This window comes from Dreissena polymorpha, chromosome 4 (assembly GCF_020536995.1).
Source record: "Dreissena polymorpha isolate Duluth1 chromosome 4, UMN_Dpol_1.0, whole genome shotgun sequence".
Taxonomy (NCBI): Eukaryota; Metazoa; Mollusca; class Bivalvia; order Myida; family Dreissenidae; genus Dreissena; species Dreissena polymorpha.
Genome location: NC_068358.1, coordinates 74,264,989 through 74,289,319, shown reverse-complemented (window position 1 = coordinate 74,289,319; position 24,331 = coordinate 74,264,989). Strand labels below are relative to the sequence as shown.

The window sequence follows — 24,331 nt, the reverse complement described above, 5'->3', positions numbered from 1 at the left end:
ACCATTGTCAGAATATTTTTTTAATTTGTTGCCATAGCAACCAGAATTTTTAACGTAGGAACAAAATGAAATGACGTGCATAATGTCCATATGCCATCTATCCATGTTTCAAGTTTCATGAAAAAATATTAAGAACTTTTAAAGTAATCGCAGGATCCAGAAAACCACCATTTTCAGCAGCATTTCTAGTCTATTTGTTGCCATAGCTACCAGAATTTTTGACGTAGGAACAAAATAAGATGACGTGCATAATGCCCATATTGCCATCTATCCATGATTCAAGTTTCATGAAAACATATTTAGAACTTTTAAAGTTATCGCAGGATCCAGAAAAGTGTGACTGACAGACTGACAGACAGACAGACAGACAGAGCGCAAACCATAAGTCCCCTTCGGTGAAACCGGTAGGGGACACACATTAATTGGTACGATATATCGCCTTTTTACATATTACAATATCGTGTGTCCTACACAAGTGCGATATTTCATTGTACATTAGCGCGCGTCGCTTTGCGTATTTCGCAAAATATCGTGTGTCGCTTTGAGTATCGCGCAAAATATCGTGTGTCGCTTTGAGTATCGCGCAAAATATCGTGTGTCACTTCGTGTTCAATTGGGTAGGAAATATAAGTATGTTCTTCACCGGCAGCAATGTAAGAGTACCAGTCGTTATAACGATTAAGGATTACACACAATTAATTTTACCCAATCTGTATACGTCTTCGGCATAGCGAGAGTCAAGTGTACTCTACATGATGTGGAGACATATTGCGTGTAAATGACTTGTTTCAATAATGTCAAAGTATGAATTATTTCAAACGAAATCCACTCACCCATCCCATTTTATTTCAAAATACGAATGAAAATCTTAAAACTGTTTTTGTGATCAAAATATCTGATAGTTCTATCGAATATGGTCAATGAGTAACGTCCACATCTCATCATGCCAATTTTCATTGCCTCAGCCGATGGCTGGAGCATAATTTTATTTTCGCAGCCGATGTCATGACCATCTAATAAGTAGCCACGACCGTTGTCTTGAGCCGTTTTTCAAACCCAACTCGAATTTAAACGTTGATAAAAATCACGGTGCCTAACCAATACGGATAATACTGGAAACATTTGTACTATTCCGGATAATACGCGGAATATATCGGAAAATAAACAAGGTAAAATGCAGGATGCGCCTAGTATTGGAAGCGAAATAGGCCACAAAACCGCGTTAAAATGCCAAATACTATTGCTCACGGAACATTATGGTATTTCAGATAATGGTTTACTTCAAAATTCGTTATGTAAATAAAACATTTTATCAAAACGAACGAAAACAAATGAACCATACCTACCTCATAGTCATGAAATAGTTTAAAATACTTGCGTTTTTGTAACTGGAGAGAAAAAAACATATAATATTACTTTACATTGTTGTTATAATCATTCAGAGTTTTAATGAAATTGTAGGAAATTACTGGCAACTTCAAAAACGTGAGTATCTGCTTTTTAAAGGATCGCATTGTTACGGGCACCGGATAACACACGAAACCACAAAATACTGGCACCGGATAAAGTCCGGAAACACAACACTGTATAATACACGAAATCGATTGATATATGTACAGATTATTACGTGCTTTTCAGCATGTTTTATAAACAACATGTTCACATCGTATGTTCAACGTTTAATATAGTACTTGAAGTTGGTGACGAATTTTGAACTACCGGTATGGCTGCAATTTCCAGCCATGTGCTTGTAACTGAAATATATTCATAACGACATGCGTATATAGGTTTCTAGATTGTGGGAGACAAAAATCGTACCGTCATCATTAAACGCAGATATTTTTTACGCGTATTATTTCTTGTAAGAAAAGCTTATGATCTTAACTTCCAGGTAATGCACAATAGACATAAAAGCACCCACGAAATGTCATTTCACTAGTACCACCTGTCGTATACATGTATTTAAATTCCAAGTAACCGCTAGATTTATTTACATTTTACTTTGATTTTTAGGAGGTGGCTGCATTAATGTAATTTGTTTGGGTGTGTTTTTCTTTGTTTACAGAAATCATGCATTTGATTCACCATCGAAGCGCGGAAAGCGGCAACGAAAATCTAAACGGTCCGATATATTAAACCGAGTGAAGTCGCAAGGGGCTGTTTGCCAATACGCTGCCACTTCAGATGTGATGAATCGAAGATTCTGCCGCCAACCACTCGTCTAGGCATAACATTTCAAAACAATAGGATAGTGTAAATTTTATTCTGTCAACCTAAAAAGACACATTGAAGCTAACTTAATTAGGTTGAGTCAGTGTTCGAACCTGCAACTACCACATTAGGAGACCAAACTGTTCAACACGGAATAGAACGAACTACGTTTGACACTGTAATAAACAATTTTATTCAGTACAATGTCGTTGGTTCATTCATGCTTGCATGGTTTATACCAAAAGTTCATTACTTTACAAACACTTCAAGAATGTGTCTTTTAAAGTAATAGACAGACACGTTTTAAACGTATAACTACAAAAGTTCAACATATTTTGTACAAATCAAATTCCATAATGTTAAACTTTACCTCAAATCATAGACTTTTGCCACGTAGTGAAACCTTTTTTTTATTCAAATCAAAACTTTGTTTTAAATATTTTTTAATATTAATTAAATATATAGAGAAATGAATACGCTTTTATTAAAATATTTCAGAGTTTATAACATTAATTTCAAATTATGTCATTTGACATTTAAAGATGTCTGAAATGGTAACAATTATGTACATTGTACACATGGCAATATAAGGGATATCATCTATTATGTTGATATATTTTTATTTGATATGAACACTGTCTACTAACAGTATTAAGAAAATAATTATGGAACTCGACAAATACAGGATTCCAATAAGTAGTACATGTACAATGTATACCACTGTCGGCACAGCTTCTCTATTTTCATAAGAGTGATAAATGATTCGGTCTGCCCACATGCACATAATCAATTACATATTTCCAAACATTATTGAACTACCGGTAAATCTCTATAATTTCAGTAACATTGGCCTTGACAGACTTCAACAAAATCTATAGATTATAACAATACACAACAAAAATTATAATTATGTTTTTGGTATCTACAACAAACCTTAAATTTTTATGCAAAAATGTTTTTACAAGCTAAAACAAATATCTTCCAAATATGTACTTACTAAATATCGTTTGTAGCCAGTTTTTGTCCTATATTTGTTGTAACATATTTTGCACTCATATAATTATTATTGTCGAAAACAATTTCAACTGAACATTCTACATGTAAACAGCTATCTAATTGTTGCTCGGTGGCTTTTTCATCTTCATGATTGTTGCAGTCCACCTCAAACAATAAATTATCCACTCCATACTCAATATTGTATCTGTCTTCATTACAAGGGGGAACAGTTACTGATAAAAATACACAACTCTCCTGCTTCTCTTCAGTCTTTGCAGTTTCAAACCCGAAAAAACATTGGTCGGTCGTGACATTCTGAAATAAATTATCATAATTATAGCAATTGACATGTGCTAGTGTTACGACGTTATGTGTTTGAGCCTGGCAACTGGCACACTTTTCCTCCGTGGTTACTTTACACATGCCATGGACATAGCAGTTAATCAAAGCAGGATAAATTGTTCCAATAATGTTTAAATTTAATGATACTCAGAAATTGTACAATTACTCAGTCCACTGATATATCCAATCCAAGAAATATCGAACAGTAGCCCTAAGCCCATTGAATTAACTTATCAACTGAGACTATACTTACCATATTCTATCTCGAACTTCAAAGTAAGATGTTAGGGCACTGAAGTCTGAAACAAAAATAATACAGTAATGAGTGAATTATGAAATGAAAACCTTTGTATGTTAAACATACATCGTGTACACATAAAAGAGATACTAGCTATAAATGTTGATAATGAATTAATCCAAAAACGACAAATATCTAACTTTCCTCAAGTATCACGATTGAGGAAGTATCTCTAAATTTAAACGTAGGTTACACACAACTTATTTTCCCTAATATTAAATATAATAATCAATTATCATTATAATCCCACGAAAGAAAACCAAAATGTTTAAACGACTTATTATACAGCAATCTTATTTTACAATTAACACTGCTGAATTGGTCTTAAAACTTTCTTTTTTAAATTGTTATTGAATCGTGTATATAAATTTTATATTAAAACAATCAACGGGTTCTTATATCTTATAAATATTATTGCTGAATCGGTCGTTCAACAAAAGCACGCGTTCTACATCAGATGTTTTATGAACCAATACCATGTGTAACCTTAAATGCCTAGTTTTAATGACCTTTTTCAGTGTAGGGTCAAGACATCTTTCATGCGTTAAGACAGTGGTCAGGGCTGAGGGAGGAGAAGTAACAGACCCATTTAATTAAACAATATAAAATCAAGAAATTCTTAAAATGATTACCATATCAGAAGAACTCAATACATTCTTTAAACGTGCTATACATGTACTTAATTTCATTAGTATCGGCTATTATCCGGTGCCTACTTCATGCATTATCCGGTGCCAGCAATCGACACATAAAATAGATGTTTTTTTCTACAAACTAAACCGTCATTCATCATGGCAATGATTTAACAATAATTATGCTGCCGTTTTCATCAGGAAACTAGCTCCGAAATTTGAATTTCATTGTTAATATGGACCCATATCTGCATTTTACTTCCGTTTCCACATGTTTTGTGCATAAACTGTAGGTTCCCGCTGCATAATGACGTTTTTGTTACTGAGCACGAGTATACAATTTACTGAATGAATGTCTAAGTTGTTCCGTGGAATATTGGTTTGGTGAAAAATGTTAACGTAAAAAAGAGAATATTGAAATAAAAGAACACACCTCAAAACAGTCAATATATTTCTGATATGATCCGGTGCCGTTTCGGGTATTTTCCGGAAACGTTCAAATGTTTCCGATATTATTCGTATTGGTTAGGCACCGTGAAAATGTTGTGTGTTCATGTGGGATGCTGTAATTTGGAATAACCGAAGAAAAATTATTAAATATTTCAATAAAATGTTATTCATATTTATCTTTGATCTAAATCCTGTGTAATTAGAGTTTGACAGAGAGAGTGGTGAATTTTGTTTGACTTTTGACCATATTCTAACGGATTTCTTTAAAAGTAAGCAGTTAGGAAGGTAAGGATAACGTTCACAAAGTCATTCTGACTTAGACTCTTAAAGAACACACGCAAATCTGCTCAATTCTTTACGTAAAATATAAAGAATAGGGAAATACTTACACTCCTATTTTACCCGACATGTATACAGTACCGTCGCCGATGGATGAACCACAGACGATGCGTTAGTCGATTGCACGGTGTGGTTCAGAGGACGCAATTTTCTTGATCGCATGAGGGGAGTTAGTATGGCGTTCATGGGCGGCAACTGAAGAAGAGATTACCCCCAACAACTGCAATGTTATAAAAGTATCCTCGTGTATCCTACGAATATGTGGCACTATGCAAAGGCAATATTACTGTGGCATTGCAAACGGGAACGTGAGGATTCTAAAACCAGCTAGGGTACCTCATAACAAGTTTTCACTACGAGAATGCCGTTATTTTGCGAATGTCTTCACTACAAACATGCACCTGTGCTTCCTGGACGCTCGGCAGGCCGTTGACGTTGTGTGGCACGACGGTGTGGTGTGTAAATTAATAGAACTGACTTAAGGGGATGGAAAGTCGAGACCAACAATCGATGGAAATACCTTGATACCCATACGCAACATATGCAGTCTATCGAGTGTTGGTCGGCGGCTTAATCAACCAGCACACTCGACGAGGGAGCGGCTTTTGTATATATGACAGTTATATGTCCTCGCCTACAGAACCTGTACATTACGATGTGGTGCTTGTTTGCCTGTACGACCATTGACCTGGACAGTATGATAGAACCAAGCAATAAATATTCAAGCAGATAATAATTTGTAATCAACACAATCAAATGTCCCTTTGTTATTTAATTTAACATCCAAGAATCCGTCGTGTTATTTTTGAGAGATTATTCTTAATAGTGTTCAGTATAGGAGTCTGGGAATACTAGTAATCAGCAACGCAACACTGTCTGTAAAAAAACTACAGGAAACCTCTTTTTTCAATTCATAGATATTCGTTTAAGTGTGTAACAAGTGTGTTTGCCCCGAAAATAATAATGCGCAGCCTCTTACAACAGTGTTTATGTCAGCTCTCATACTAAAGGCATTATACGACTGTGAAATATGAATTTATATAACTCGAACAAATAACTTGTCATTACTAAACAAGAAATTGCGCATCGATTTGTTTAAGCACACGCAAACATATTGTGCAAATTAGTACAGTATTGAAATAAATAAGTTTTGCGGTGATTTTTTCACCTGACATGTCTTATACCTTATGGAAAAAATAATTGAGTGTCAAATAACAAATATAATAACCAATTATCGTTGTAAAAAATTATTAATATATCCTTTTTTTAAAGATTCGTGTAAGATATGATTTACAACAGTATTGTTGGCAATCAGGAACAGTACTTTGGTCCAGACATTTGGGAAACAACAATATTCAAATCTATTTTAACGCAAATACAGTCATTTGTATAAGGAATTACAAATACTGATATGCAATACTGTATTGCTGTGTTATTTTTTTGTGTCATGAATACATTGATTTACATCAAATAGCTACGTTTTAAAGAGCGGCAGCAAAACTCAATTAAATGCATTCACAATCATGTATATCGTACAAATAAAGGAGTAAGACGTCTGTCGTTATTGAATAAGCGGTAGACATTGAATTTTTAAACAAGTTAATTTGAAACCCCGTTACGGAGCAGCAGAGTTTTGGAAAAGCACACAAATATTTAATTCGACCATTTGACCTTGAAAAATAAGGACTTATGCAACAATTTAAACAAAATAAATTATAATTCCATCCATGTTTTGGGTAGACAGTCTTGAAAATATCCAAATAAACAAACATCGTTATGTTGAAAACATTTATCTTTAAACCAAACCGAACATACATGTACTCGAACGAGTGTTGGGTATATACATGTATAAGTATTAGACAACGAAATATTCTTTTATAGCGCCATTTCGGCGAGGTGACGTCAAATGAATAACTTCTACCACTTCAATTAACAAAAAATGTCAATGATCACACAATTTTCTTTATTATCACCAAACAAGCTCAATCTTTTTTATGGAAAATAGTTTGCGACGACCAATTAAGTCAAACATCTTATTGATAAAAGAGAGCCACAAAACTAGTTGGACTTAAATATAGCTAAGCAAAGTTGATGTATCTAGCAAAATTGTAAAAATACATAAATAAAATAATAACTACTCATACTTTATGCAAAATAAACATCTCATTCAAACAAGGGCGATGCTGAATAATGTGTTAATTTCTTCCAAGTATAGAACGTTTGAAAACTGTGAAATCGGGAAACATAAATGCGTAAACGTGATCAGTGAACATAGTTGTACACCTCTTTGGGACAAACATCTCGTTTTGAAATCTGGAAACATGCATGCAGAAACTTGATAAGTGAACATATTTGCACACCTCTTTAGTACAAACATCTCGTTTCTACAAACGTGTTTATCTTGTCAGCTGTTTACTAACGAAATCGTGCATTCCCTTATGTGTTTTATTTTTCAGAAGAAAGATTGATGACTTATTATTTTTATAACGTGGGCATGACTTTAGGACAATTATGTCCCTTACAGTATCATTTTGAGTCCGAACCGTAAATGCAAATCATAAGCATCCTATTTAAAGACAGACAGACAGACAGACAGTTTGGTCAGATGTATACAACTGTACATCGATTGTCCTCGTACCAAAATATACAAACTGGTTATTTCTCATACTTTGAGTTTTCATAGACGTCTAATCGTCACGAAGGCTATATAATGTTCACGCTCAATATCGTCTAATATACGGGTAACCTGTGCGGCTGAAATTCCCCCATCGTTGATATGTTCGAGCTTAAAATTCTCTTTCTGCAACCGTTTTGACTCATCTAGACATTGTAGTTTGTGTTCTATTGCAGTGAATCGTCCACTTATGCCTTCTAGCAAACTCATAACGTCATTTTATGTTGGCTGCGCTGCCTCCATGGTGTTAACCTTCGGTGGATCGTATAATGCACGGTCGCTTGCAAAGACACTGGTATTCGTTACTTCAACGTCTTCCTCTCCGTATAACACGGTGTTTGTAAATCCAAGTTAGTCACTAACAGAGAAAGAAGTGTCTGAAATCTGGTTCTCACAGGACGGGCCTCTTTGTTTTTATTTATCTTTTTATTGCTCGTATTTTTCATGTTCACAACTTTTGCTTTATTTCCGTTTACTATTTCTATTGCGACCCATCAAAATAAAATAGAATATAATTATATCAGAGAATATGTATCCCCACTATTCTAGTTATATAAACACTACCATATCAATTTAAATCAAGTGTATTTCCAAAATTCGATACGGCATAAAACCACGATCGTTTCCCGCGAAATCAGGTGACCGAAATCGTTTTGGTTGTATAGCTGTTGCAAATTTATATTATGTTGGTACATGTAACTGTTTATCTGGAATGCGATATTCTTAAAAAAACAACAACATTAATTGAAAATGATAAACAATGGAGGTGTTATTTTTATTTGAAATTTATTGCGATTTTTTTTTCGGGGATTTTACAAATTTGATTATGTAGTATATAACCTTATATTAATAAATTATTTATAAAGGAACAGCTGGCTTTTTGTGTAAATCTGTTCAGATCGATACGCCTGGAAACGTTAACTTTGGTTTGAAGTCACACACACAACAGAACGTATATGCACTTGTAGTGTATGCAAAGATGTCGATGGAAACGTGCGTTCGCGACTCCGGTCATTTAATTTTCGCTCATAACATGCAAGCATTTCAATCAATACATCAATTTTCTTTGAGTAGTGTTTTAGTATCGGAAACTTGCTCATTTGCTTTGGATTGACCGTTGACAGGCGTGGACCTCAGCTTTAAACAGTCCGATCTGTTGAATGTTTTGTTGCAAATATTATACTTAAGAGGCAATCGGTTATTTTCCTTAAATAGGTGACAATAATTTCTCTCCTCGTAAGGTTTTCGAGCTTTTATTACAAGCACAAATGTACTGTTATCAATTTATATAGGATATAAAACAACCTTCTACTAGTGTTTGTATATATTTTATTTTCTAAATTATCACATACAAATTTAGAGATTAAATAAATACTTTATAATGCACTTTTACATGTTCTGTCTATAAGGCAATACTGTATAGCATCGTACTGGCTAGTTAACATCTTTACATGGTTATTATTGAAACACATATAATAAATACATCATATAAAAACTGTTAAGTAATACTGACAAGTCTGTTTTGTTATTGAGAACAGTGTTTTCGTCTTTTTTGTTTATCGGTTATATAGACAAGACTTACACGTCCTGTGGTAACTGTTAAACAAAACATCCGGGTGAAGAAGTTCAACAAACTACAGGATCATAACTGTTAGACAAAACATCCAGGTGACACAGTTCGACAAATTACAGGATCAAAATAGAACACCAGTAGTATTCATACCATAAGACACTGTATAAGTATTATGCTTTTATTTAACTAAAACCTGAATACAATTTATAAGAATTACCTATTAATAAACTTAAAAATAATAAAAACGTTAAAATTGAATAGTAAAATATAATCACAGGAAAACAAGAAATTCGTTGAATTGATATCCCCGCCAATATGCTTCTGGACACAAAAGTGTTATATTTGAAACTAAAAAAAGCATTTTTTAAGATACAAAGGGCCATAACTCTGTTGTAAACAGATGGTGTACAATGCCAATTGGCGTGCATCATCCTCTTATCCATATATAAACTCATACCAAGTTTCAATGAAATCCGCCAAAGCACTTCTAAGATATTGCTCTGGACGGACGGACAACGCCAAAACAATATCCCTCCACCTATGGCGAGGGATAAATTACTGTTACTGACACAGTGCTCAAAACAGCAACACATTTGGTAAATAATCAGCTAACTTCTCACAGTATGTCATGGTGCATAATATAGTCTTGAGTCATGGGCTACCAAAACATGGCATAATGTCGTAATGCTAATTTATACATTCAATATACTTGTCATGTATGTTCTTTTGTGAGGAACACCGTAAATTGTAAAGTTTCACTTCAAAACATATATTAGTTTATAACAAGAGGGACTGAAAGGCCCAAAGTCGCTCACCTGAGATAACAAGATATTACTGGGACAAATCTTCTAACCAAAGTTTCCTGAAGATCGAAAATAAATGTGGCCTCTAGAGAGTTAACAAGGTTTTACTATAGCCATATAAGGAAAAATGCCCACCCCCTGGCAGCCATGTTTTTCAACCAACCGGCATCATTTTTGAACTCTTCCAAGATATTATTGGGTTGAATCTTCTGACCAAAGTTCATGAAGATCGGACAGGAAATGTGGCTTCTAGAGTGTTAACAAGATTTTACTATAGCCTTATAAATAAAATTGCCCCGCCCCTTGAAAGCCATGTTTTTCAAGCAAACATAATTATTTTCCAACTCATCCAAGATTTCATTGAGACCAATCTTCTGACCAAATTTAATGAAGATTGGAAAATAAATATGGCTTCTAGAGTGTTAACAAGGTTTAACTATAGCCATATAAGGAAAAATGCCCGGCCCCTGGTGGCCATGTTTTTAAAGCAACCAAAACAATTTTCTAACTCATCCAAGATATCATTGGGACAAATCTTCTGACCAAGTTTCATGATGATAGGAAATAAATGTGAACCCTAGAGTGTTAACAAGGTTTTACTATAGCCATATAAGGAAAAATGCCCCGCCCCCGTGGTGGCCATGTTTTTCAACCAAAGGGCATCATTTTTGAACTCGTCCAAGATATTATTGAGATGAATCTTCTGACCAAGTTTCATGAAGATTGGACAATAAATGTGGCCTCTAGAGTGTTAACAAGATTTTACTATAGCCATATATAGCCATATAAGGAAAAATGCCCCGCTCCTTGGCAGCCATGTTTTTCAAGCAAAAGTTACCATTTTCTAACTCATCCAAGATATCATTGGGACAAATCTTCTGACCAAGTTGCATGAAGATCGGAAAATAAATGTGGCCTCTAGAGTGTTAACAAGGTTTTACTATAGCCATATATGGAAAAATGCCCCACCCCCTGGTGGCCATATTTTTCAACCAACCAGCATCATTTTCGAACTCTTCCAAGATATTATTGGGATAAATCTTCTGGCCAAATTTCATGAAGATTGGACAATAAATGTGGCCTCAAGAATGTTAACAAGATTTTACTATAGCCCAATATAGCCATATCAGGAAAAATGCCCCAACCCCTGGCGTTTTTTTTTTCACCGATCTGGACCATTTTAAACTCGTCTGAGATGTCAATGAAACCAACATTTTGACCAAGTTTCATGATGGTTGGGCGAAAATTGTACCTTCTAGAGTGTTCACAAGGTTTCTCTATTGCCATATAAGGAATACTGCCCCCCCCCCCCTGGTTGCCATGTTTTTCAACAGAACGGAACCATTTTTTAACTCAACCAACATATCATTTAGACAAACATTTTGACACAGTTACATGAAGATTGGGCATCAAATGTGACTTCTACAGTGTTCACAAGGTTTTTCTTTTTTTTGACCTAGTGACCTAGTTTTTGACCCACTGTGACCCAGTTTCGAACTCAGTCGAGGTATCAATGGGACAAATCTTCTGACCAAATTTCATGAAGATTAGACAATAAATGTGGCCTCTAGAGTGTTCACAATGCAAAATGTTGACGACGGACGTGGCACGACGGACATAAGGCGATCACAAAAGCTCACCATGAGCACGTTCTGCTCAGATGAACTAAAAACATCAGAGGACTAAAATGTTTATTCAGAAAATCAAAGTGGGACCTTGTGCAGATAAGTACACATGTTTTCTTTATCACAAAGAAAGTATGATGACAGAGTAAACATAAAACTTTGGTATACAAATATCACATTTCAAACCATATATCACAGACTGGTTAAAATACTATTAAACTAAAAATCGAATGTTCACAGAATTGCTACCCCACATTCTTAACTCAATCTATAAACTCTTTTTTTATACAACATACACATACCATGTAAATTATTGAAAACTTTACAAAGAATCTTAAAGCAACAATTTAATAAAAAAGTTTCATTGTATAAAACAATCCATGACATAATATAAAAAAAGAAAAGACTTTTAAAAACTCATTGGCAGTTATTTTACTCCAAAATATATACAGAAGACATGTCTGCATAACTAATCTTCTTGACAAAATATATGTCCACTTAAAAAACAATAGAAATAACATCTGAAAGATGACATTTGTCAAGCATAACATAGGCATACATAATTACTGGCATTCAGGGGAAAGATTTCTTAACACATTGAGCAAGCCAAAAAATTCTAAAACTTTACTATGTCTGAAAGTGTTTTATTAACTTCTCAGATAATTCAGGAAAACCAAAACTCTTAGAAGTAGCTGTACACGAAACTTGCTCAATTCATAAATTCAGTACAATGTGATTTAACAAAAAAAATCTGGACAAATGCTCAAAAGCCATTGGTATAAAAAGAAAATTATAATTGACCCACATCATGATAAAATAAGACCCATTTTGCACGTGATACAGATCAATTTATGGCTCATGACATGGCACATATCTCTTTGTCAGTATTTTTCTGAACACTTCCGTAACAAATTTATAATGTTTGTTATGTATACATAGGAAGCAGTTAATATTTTTTTTTCTTATAATTTTTTATCATTTAAAATGAAATATTTTAACAAACATTAATATGAAACTTTATTAAATAAACTGCAATTTCTTGTACAAAAAGAAGTATCGGCAGACAATAATTATACAATAATTGTTGTGCCAGACAAGTCAAATAGTATTTTTTGTTTATCGTCTAATTAAAGAAGCAGACTTTAACTTGCATCAAAAAGGCAATCCTTAACTCACTGTCTGCAAGAAACCTTAAAATTCTTCAAATATAACTAGACAATTATCTTACAGCATCAGTGCTTGCTATTTCCCAAACCTATTTTGAGAGTATTTTACAGTGAAGAAACCCCAATATTACAGTGAGGTTTCTAATGTGTTACAACAAGGTATCTAATATTTCATTGACATTTACATTTTCAAATATTTAGTATACGTATGATTGCATACTAGAGTTAGCTCTGAACAATGTGTGCGTTAACCTTTTAGCAGTACATATAGCCCACATAAAGTACCTAAAGTAACGTAAACAATGTTATTGTCAGTTGAAATAAAATAAAACCTAACGTAAAACATATCCTCACAACAAATTAAGAGCTGATTGGTTGAGAATAACTTTTCTTTATGCACCTAAAAGTTCCACGTGATAAAGAAATATCTGTGCAGATCCTCCAAGCCTAAATATCACAGTTTTATTGATGCCATCATCTTTGTGGATTTGAAGTATTTGGTTTGTTGTCCGTGTCAGGCTTACATCTTAAGTACTTTCGTGTACCTGTAGACACAATAGGAAACACAATTATTTAAGCAAAGGTGAAAAATATCCCTGTTCTACCTTCACATTATAGCTTGCCAACACTTACCCGACACAGACATCAGTGACTGGCACACAGTCTGTCAGCATCAATACATACAAGTAATATTAAAAGGAATACTTTAAGTTTTTGTATTGGAATCAGGTGAAATACATTACAAGAATATTCTAATTAGTTGCTCCAGGTTGCTCATTATCTCATGAAACATGAACAATACTGAGCGTGAATATAGAAAAAAAATCCAGTGTCTGTTTGTTGCCCCTACCGCTTTCACTGGAGGGGACTTATGGTTTGCGCTTTGTGCGTCTCTGAGTCTGTCTGTGAGTCTGTCTGTCTGTCACACTTTTCTGGATTCTGCAATAACTTTAAAAGTTCTTAATATTTTTTCATGAAACTTGCAACATGGATAGATGACAATATGGATATTATGCATGTCATTTCATTTTGTTCCTACGACAAAAATTGTGGTTGCTATGGCAACCAAAAAAAATAACTCTGAAAATGGTGGAATTTCTGACAATGGTGGAGCCGGTAGGGAACCATATTGCTTGACAATAGCCTTGTTAATGTTAAAAGAGTACCAGGTCAATGTTGGCAAGCAACAATTGAGCCTCATTCTGAAAAGGGTAGGCTTAACTCATGTGCATAAAGTGTTGTCACTGATTAGCCTTAGCAGTATACATAAGCTAATAAGTGACAAAACTTTCCACCTTTACTGGATTTTTCTATAACAAGCAACTTCCTTTAAACGAAATTACCATAAAGGGAAAAGAATCATCTGCGCACACTTAATTGAACCCTGTTTTCCCAGAGAAAGGCTCAAATACATACAAATTTTGAACACATTCATACTGAACTATTTAATAATAAATACAAAACATATATATTGAATTAGCTCTTCCCATTTAGTCAATTGAATAATGCATATTTGAGTCATTTTACACAAAATTCTTTTGACATTTAAGAAAATTATAAATAAATTTCAAAAACAGTCAATTGTTTAATGGAGAAAATAGCCATTTCATAAGTGAATATATACCAGCATCATGCCAAAAAAGGGAGTTTATGTTTATTGTGTTAATCAAAATATAGACTTTTCATAATATATACTATGATAAATAGATTTTTAGAAACAGTGCAACTAATGCGTGGTGCATTGATTTATACAAAACAAGTGAATCCTTCTGCTGATGTAGTTACAATGTTTTATCAATTATATGATGGAACTTTGTTTATATTAAACTGAAATGATATGTTTAATACAGAGGTGAAACAATTAAGTTATGATCCACGTTGCAATTGATGGATTACAAAGCTTATGTATTGAAAATGGAAATGAAAGATTGATTAAATTGTGAATAGATGATTTTGTACATAATTTTATCGATTGGCAGAGGAAAAATCTAACAAACCACATCTACTGATCTTACCTAAAAAAAATTATCAGAAATTACTCTCCTTAAATAAATTCTTTGATACAACATCTTTTACTGATACCACAAACTCATTTATTCTAAAGGTGATAAAAGCTTTTATGTCCAATGGCCAACACATCAAACAGACTGTAATTCAAAGATTGGCAAAAAGGCTCATTTCACAAAATTGAAAGGGATAATGAGGAGGGAGATACAAATGGAAAGCACAAATTAACGGCAAACATGGTGTAAAAATATTGACATTTAACCCATCAACCAAGGTATTTTATGCAAACACACAAGGTGTTTTTTACGCACATCGTCTGAAAAATGCACATCCCGGCGTCTGCCATGCTATAATGATGAAAATAATATTAAAGTTGTTGTTAATATCTGCCCACTAGTATGTATTGATCAAAATTTCAAAGCCAGATATTGTCAAGAAATTAACAGGAGTTATCCTCATACTATAAACTCTTTGGACTATTCATCTTGGAACACAAATATGAAATTGCCCTATACAAATTCATCATAGAACAAGGGACGAAATTGTCACAAAACCAGGTTTTCATTGTGAAAAAAAATCTGATAAAGGGAGAAAACTCAAACTGAACTTTTGAAATAAACAAACAAAATTAACCCCCTTTGTAATTTTTTTTTTTTTCTTTATAATCTATTTTTAGTCGTGGCGACCTTGACATTGGAGATATTGACGTGATTCTTTCATGCGACACACCGTCCCATGATGGTGAACAAATGTGCCAAATGATTTTAAAATCTCACAATGAATGACATAGTTATGGCCAGGACAAGCTCATTTATGGCCATTTTTGACCTTTGAACTCAAAGTGTGACCTTGACCTTGGAGATATCGACGTAATTATTTCGCGCGACACACCGTCCAATGATGGTGAACAAATGTGCCAAATGATTTTAAAATCTGACAATGAACGACATAGTTATGGCCCGGACAAGCTTGTTCCGCCCGCCCGCCAGCCAGCCCGCCAGCCCGCCCGCATTCGCCAATCTAATAACCAGTTTTTTCCTTCGGAAAACCTGGTTAAAAATAAGGTAATTATATGTAATATCAATGTTCTAACAGTTGCTGCTGTTTTGGTGAATTTTTTATAATATTGGATCAATTTTAAATCTGATAACGCATAAAAATACTACCGGGTATGTGAAAATGAATTAAACAAGATGTGTTTGTGAAACACAATGTCCCCCTATATGATGTTTGACCTTGTAGGATGACCTTGACATTGTGAAGGATGACCTTGACCTTTCACCACTCAAAATGTGCAGCTCCATGAGATACACATGCATGCCAAATATCAAGTTGCTATCTTCAATATTGCAAAAGTATTCATAAAATAAGCGATTTGGGCCACATATATTTGATCTCTGACCTTAAAGGATGACCTTGACCTTTCACCACTCAAAATGTGCAGCTCCATGACATGCACATGCATGCCAAATATCAAGTTGCTATCTTCAATATTGCAAAAGTATTTATAAAATAAGCGATTAGGGCCACATTTATTTGACCTCTGACCTTGAAGGATGACCTTGACCTTTCACCACTCAAAATGTGCAGCTCCATGAGATACACATGCATGCCAAATATCAAGTTGCTATCATCAATATTGCAAAAGTATTCATAAAATGAGCGATTTTGGCCACATATATTTGACCTCTGACCTTGAAGGATGACCTTGACCTTTCACAACTCAAAATGTGCAGCTTCATGAGATACACATGCATGCCAAATATGAAGTTGCTATCTTCAATATAGCAAAAGTTATTGCAAAATGTTAAAGTTGGCGCAAACAGACAGACAGACCAACAGGGCAAAAACAATATGTCCCCCACTACTATAGTGGGGGACATAAAAATATGGTCAACAACCTTGTTTTAATGTTACTTTCATGCGCTTTTGTATTAAATCTGTCAAAATATCTTCTTGAGTCAAAACTAACCATAATCTCTGATATTAAGTTGAAAATGCATGGTGAATATTTGGTTATTTGTTAGCTTTAGTGCACTAATATATATTGAATGAAAACAAACATTACAAATAAAATGCATGACATTACATAAATATTAAAAAATCCTGCTTTTTTATATAATTTGTACATGACCAATAACACCGATTAAAATATTACTATTCAAGCCACATATTTAAGATTTAAATAGTTATTAATAATAGAATATTGCCAAACTTTTTGAATATTTTGCACGTAAAGCTATTAATAATAAAATGTTGCCAAACTTCTTGAACATTTTGCACTTAAAGCTACTTTCATAAAACAAGATTAAAAACAGACCTTACTGCACTATATTTAGAACAAAAGTATAAAATAATTGCGCTAAATGAGATCTATAATCTTGCAATAAGAATTTTAGTTGATACCTTCGTAAGTTTTTTAGAAGTTCTCCACACACAATTTTAATGTACAGATTAACTAGGGACAATTACTCAAACAGCACCTTATATGCTGCAATTTATAAAGAAAATAAAGTTCCATACTTAGGTAAAGAATATGAAAAAGCAAGTGCACTTTTAAAACTTCAAGTTTAAATTTAAAACACCAAGTACCAAAGAAGCTTCATAACTGTTTCTACCAAATAATTTTCAAGAAACATTTTTCTTTAATGGAAGCCAAAATTAGGCTTTCTATCATGATCATGAAACAATTTGGTCTCAACTATATCCAAATATAGCATGTTTGCTAGGTTTCCACTTTGGCATGTATAGCACTCAAGTTTTCTTCTTCTTCAAAGCCCTGCATGTGCAGTGTAATACTTTTAAGAGGTATCATTTTAGAATCATTTAACACCATATCTGCTGTAAGTGTGCAGCCTTTAGTATGGAAATAAGTGCATCAATGCATTCCGAGCACAATCTCTCTCGTAAATGACACATAATAACAACCACCAACTCTCAATTTCAATCTACTATTTCTGCCAATCCCTGACAATAACAATCATTGGCAATCATGAACAAGCCAGGAAAGGCACAAAAGTATATAAAATGGGACACCAGATTTGTGACGTTTTGGCCAATGTCTCTAGATAATTACATTAGATAGGAAAAGTTAAATATTACCCAATGTCTCTGCAAATATCAGCCTTTGCTTAAATACTAGAAAATAAACTGCTGTCTTTAAGTAACAAGATTATTTGTTTTGGTAAAGGCCTGTACCATGAATCAAAATAAGGAACCGTCGGAGACGAGTGATGCTCCCCAAAGTTTTTTTTTGGTCACAATATTGCACTATATATTCAGATAAAAGGAAACGTCTTGAGGGCACAGTAGTTGGGGGGAGAATTTTTTTATAGAAAATTTCAAAGGGCCATAACTCTGTGAAAAATCATCCGACCAGAACCCGCTGATAATATGCACATCTCCTCTTGGTAGTGAAGCTTCCAATAAAGTTTCATTGAATTCTGGTCATTAGTTGCTGAGAAACAGCCCGAACAAAAATTGTGCACGGACGGACAGACAGACACACACACACACACGGACAGACGAAGCGGCGACTATATGCTTCCCACAAAATAATTTTGGGGGAGCTTAAAAAGGCAAACAAGTATTTGAATCTGTTTTTAAATTTTAAATTGTTCTTACCTTTTAAATATAATAAACAGACCTAAATATTAACATACACAATATATATTTTTCTTTACATACATTTTCAATCAAACTTGTCCCCTTTTTTTGTTATGTCAAAAACATGAGAAGTGAAATTGATTTCTCAAGCCAATTCATTGAATTGATATCCCCACCACATTAATTTTTTTATGTGACAGAGGGTCAGACTGACAGACGGTCGGACAACACCAATTCTGTATCTCTCCGCCTTTTACAGGGAATTAGTGTATACCATAGAGATGTGTAATTAACATGAAATAGTTTTGCACTGTAATATGAATGTATTTGGTTAAAGTTCTTCTCCACTTTAATTCTAGATTGATATTTACAAATGTTTTACCAGTTTTATTTTATTTTGTTCATTTTGTACAAAATTTTGATGACTTCATGCATAACCATTTTAAGAAAATCAATTTGAATGTGACATTTCCAATCAGCCAAAGAAGCATCTTCCTCAGATCATTTTTATTAGTTTTAATAAGTGTCAGAGAGGTTGAACAAAATTATGTTGGATTTTAGTGCATGAAACAATAGTAATAATAGTAATGACATGCATAGCATGTAACAAAATTACAAACTTCACAACATGCATAAGTGCAGAATTTGTGAAAAAATAACTTATTATTTAAAACTTATTTTAAGGTACTATTTGATAAATGTAAGTTCTAATACTCATAAGCAAATTATGTCCACCTGCTTATGTTTTGAACAAATTTTGTGTTTCTTTGTTGATTATTTCTTCAAATGAAATTATAAATTGCAGCATTAAACAGACAAGAAAACACACACAAAATATACAACTTTACAAAGCTAAAAATTGAGCATTAAACTATGCAAACCACTGCAATCACATCTATGTTTTGTTTACATGGGGCAAACTGCATTATTGAAGAAAGCAAATAAAATACCGGTACAAGGAGCAACAAGAAATAGCCAAGCCTTAATACGTGCAGATGATTGCGTAACAGCCAGCATGATATTTTTGCCTTGTTCAAACTTAATAAAATTGACCAAAAATTAAGTTATCTTATATAAGTGTAAATAAATACTGTTGGTTTCTAAATAGGTTGTTAGAGGGTTTTTAATAGGTATCAGAATTTGAACAAATAGGCAAAAATTGTGTTTCTTATTCACAATAGATCAAAACAAGCAAAATGGAATCGTTCTGAATGCATATATGAAAGAAAAAAATTACTTGCAGCGTTCAAATAACCCTGGACAATCAATAAGAAGAATTTTAGTTCATAATAAAGTCCTGATTAAACCTTATATAAAAGTTTAAACAAAATAGGTCACTTTATTTTTAAAATTATTTATTAAGAAACAAAACATTTTCAAAACGCTAGAATGAACCAGTACCTCTATGATTTATAAAATTGTGTTAGATATTTCAACTTGGTTAGAACATTGTTATCAGTTAAAGTAAAATAAGTCTATACTTCTTGGTTAAATTTACTTTTTACAACATGGAACATTCAAATACATGCCCAAGAACCATTCCACTTTCAAGCTACAAAGCATGTTCACCTGGTGCACATATAGGTCAAGGGTGCATAAAGGTCAAAGGTCACAAGTTATCAGGCAGTGCAGAAGGTGACAAGGGGCTCTCTGGTGGGGTAAAGGTCATATGTGTCTCCCTTGACAACGGTGACGTTTTTAACAGATTGGCTATGATCTTGCTAGTAATTTTTGGAGGGCTAACAGATAATTTCGGTCGTTGTGCTGCAGTTCTGAAAATAGAAAGTGTAAAATAATATTAATTTGAATTACATAAATAAGAAATGTAATGGATTGTAAGGGTCCTTAAAATGGTACATATTACAAAAACATAAACTAAGTTATCTATTAGAATTGTCTTTTAAAGGCATCAGCAGTTTTAATAACTGAAGACCCCCTGAACATAAACGAAAATGGGAATGAATGACTTCATGACAAAGCATTCAAACTAACATATAATTCTGAAAATAAAATCACCATACATCATCTATATAGATAACCATCATTTATTTGTAACAGGTTCAAAACATTCATGGTATGACAATTTAGTACAGGAAATAGAATTTGAATTTATTGCATGGATTGCACATTTAACTTTTACTTAATAACCAATTAAAAGAATAAGGAACCAAATGTTTAGAATAAATCATTAGTGAATTCTACATAAAACTACATAAATGGTTATATGCTACATGGAAGAAGGCTTGTAGCATTTTCGATACAATAGTCATACTCATAGTTGTATATAGGGTACTCACAAAAATTAAATATAGTGCAAAACAAAACTTCTTGGTTTTTGCAGTATCTAACTACATTAGTATTTACACTGAAAACTAATATAATTCATGCTACAATGATAATTTATAATTGTCAACACCATCTATATTGTGATATAAAAAAATCCAAATAAAGAGGTGCATTTATAAGATGATGAAACTATATATTTTGAAAACCTACCCATTAACCAAATGTGAAATAAACATGTTTGATCATGCATTAATTTGTACACATGTAGTGTCTATAATTTTATTCACAGCAGAGAACTGCTAGACATGTTGGCATGTCTGATTATTATTTGCGTCATGGCCTCATTTATTTTGTTCCTAACTCCATGTACATTGACCATAGGCATACAGTTCAACATCTTAAAATTTGTTAATGAAAACCACACTCAAAGCCAAGCTTGTTGTTGAGATAACATGCTTCATTTCATCCATGTGGTCCTGTCAGTTTGATTTTGGGATAAACATATTTGGAAATTGTTCCCATGACAACAACTACGCAGCAACACAAAATAATTTACACATTTCTTCACAGTTATTCTATTTTGGTTATAAAGAGTCACAATTTAAAATAATGATATTTGCAATATATTACTGTTTTGAATGAATGTTGCGGATACCCTGTGATGCTTGAAATACCAATTTAGGACCATGAAAGAAACATGTACAGATATTAACCTCAACATCTAAAAAGTGTTAAACTAAATTTGAGAGAATATTTCCTTTTACAATGATCATGATCCTACACTCAAACAAATAATGAAGACAATTATAGAACAAATATGCACACATTTGTTGATCCATTAAAAGTCATCATAATTCTACAGTGAATGAAATTTATAACAAGAGATTGCCAAGCAATATGGTCCCCTACCGGTGAAACTCCACCATTGTCAGTATTTTTTAAATTTATTTTTTAATATTTGTTGCCATAGCAACCAGAATTCTTGACACAGGAACAAAATGAAATGACGTGCATAATCTCCATATTGCCATCTATCCATGTTTCAAGTTTCATGAAACAAGGGCTGTTTGTAAAACATGCATGCCCCCCATATGGGCTGTCAGTTGTAGTGGAAGCCATTGTGTGAAGACATTTTTTGTCACTGTGACCTTGACCTTAGACCTAGTGATCTGAAAATCAATAGGGGTCATCTGCCAGTCATGATAAATTGATCCAATTTAGCTGGAGTCTACTAGGCATAAATGGGTTAAAGTTTTAGAAAAGAAAAATACAATGATATTTGACCTTTGACCTTGAAAGATGACCTTGACCTTGACTTTTCACCACTCAAAATGTGCAGCTCAGTGAGATACACATGCATGCCAAATATGAAGTTGCTATCTTCAATATTGCAAGTTATCAAACTTTAACCAAGGTAAAAGTTTTTGGACACACATACAATGAATGAAATATGGGCTGTCAGTTGTAGTGGCAGCCATTGTGTGAATACATTTTTTGTCACTGTGACCTTGACCTTTGACCTAGTGACCTGAAAATCAATAGGGGTCATCTGCCAGTCATGATCAATTTACCTATGAAGTTTCATGATCCTAGGCCTAATTATTCTTGAGTTATCATCAGGAAACCATTTTACTGTTTTGAGTGACTTTGACCTTGACCTTTGACCTAGTGGCCTGAAAATCATTAGGGGTCATCTGCCAGTCATGATCAATGTACCTATGAAGTTTCATGATCCTAGGCTTAAGAATTCTTGAGTTATCATCCGTAAACCGTTTTACTGTTTCGAGTCACTGTGACCTTGACCTTTGACCTAGTAACCTGAAAATCAATAGGGGTCATCTGCCAGTCATGATCAATGTACCTATGAAGTTTCATGATCCTAGGCCTAAGCCTTCTTGAGTTATCATCCGGAAACCTTCTGGTGGACGGGCCGACCGACGGACGGGCGGACCGACCTACCAACATGTGCAAAACAATATACCCCCTCTTCTTCAAAGGGGGGCATAAAAGTATGAAGAACTTTCAAAGTTATCGCAGGATCCAGAAAAGTGTTACAGACAGACTGACTGACTGACAGACTGACTGACAGACATCTGAGCGCAAACCATAAGTCCCCTCCGGTTTCACCGGTAGGGGACAATAAACATAACCAATCACTGGTACAACAGACAATAGCTTGCAAATTATCAAACGATTGTTTCAAACAATGACCACATAACAAGCAAAACATGAAAACTGACATATGTAAAAGCAGTCATGATCATGGGACATATGGTAACAACAATACTGAACAAACATTCCATGCCTGAAAAAACAAGCAATTGCAGAATTTAACAAGACACGTTACACAATTTCAAAGAAGACGAAATGTGTTTTGATACTAATTAAAATACTTTACAAACAGGAGGTCATTATGAGACCATTAAGGCTGATACATGGATCCAGTATCACATTTCCTGTCTACAACGTATTTAATATTAAGCAGACACTTCATGACACAGAAAATACCATAAAAGCTGAGATTTCACCATATTCGGTACAAGCAAATGAAAGCGTACCCTTTTATAGACGCTATATAAAAAACGACACAAACATAAAGTTAAAAAAATTCTCTTTCATCAATTTCACGGCAGACAATCAAAAGACAACAGGGACATAGAAAAATGTTCCAAGATGACATTCACAGCAGATGGGCAATACTGCAAGGAAACCAATGGACACCTGGGAAAAACAACTTACTGATCTGCAAAGGTCACTCGAAGCCAGGCGCCACTACAAAGGTGAGGTGATACCAATGATGAGGATGGCAAGCATTGCAAAGGTCTCAAAGCGATACTTGCAAACAATTACCCCATTACAATGAAAATTTTCTATCAACTAACATTAAAAGGAAGAATTGTGACCTTTTGACAAAGATATTGATGGCCTGCATGAGGAAATACATATATGGGCAACAATATTTGAATATAAGTGTAATTATTTAGATATATAACAAAATTTATTTTAGAAAGTGACTTGAAATAAATTATCTACAAAAAAATAATAATTTTTGCATTTAAAAAAGGCAGAGTGTGTTTTGGATATGAGAAGGGATATGTGATCAAAAGCAAGTAAAACCATAATTTAGATTGCCTTGTTGGATCCACAGTTGGTTTTAACATTAGGTCAGAAAAGAGATTATGTTATTTGTTTCTCTCAAAATTAAATGGAGCCTTGTTATAGCAGAGAAGCAATTTTGATTGTTCCAAGTTGCTTAGTGATGGTCTGATATACATATATAATTTGTTAAAATAAAGTTTGCCCCAACAATTAAAAATTTCTTC

General features: G+C 33.7%; 1 protein-coding gene and 1 long non-coding RNA gene across 2 annotated transcripts in view; both read right to left on the bottom strand.

The window, feature by feature from the left end:
- Window positions 1-2,695: 2,695 nt before the first annotated feature.
- Window positions 2,696-4,035, bottom strand: LOC127880306 (uncharacterized). Its single transcript, XR_008049505.1, has 3 exons — window positions 3,988-4,035; window positions 3,803-3,848; window positions 2,696-3,522 (listed from the first exon to the last, which is right to left on the bottom strand). It is a non-coding gene; the product is annotated as an uncharacterized LOC127880306 (long non-coding RNA).
- Window positions 4,036-9,254: 5,219 nt separating this feature from the next.
- The window catches only part of LOC127880289 (girdin-like), a 163,806-nt gene continuing 148,729 nt past the window's right edge, over window positions 9,255-24,331 (bottom strand). Inside the window, exons 40-42 of the mRNA XM_052427637.1 lie at window positions 23,748-23,780; window positions 20,292-20,494; window positions 9,255-13,654 (exon numbers count right to left, since the gene is read on the bottom strand). Coding sequence (XP_052283597.1) covers window positions 20,332-20,494; window positions 23,748-23,780 — 196 coding nt within the window. The 3' untranslated portion in view covers window positions 9,255-13,654; window positions 20,292-20,331. The remainder of the gene's footprint in view (window positions 13,655-20,291; window positions 20,495-23,747; window positions 23,781-24,331) is intronic.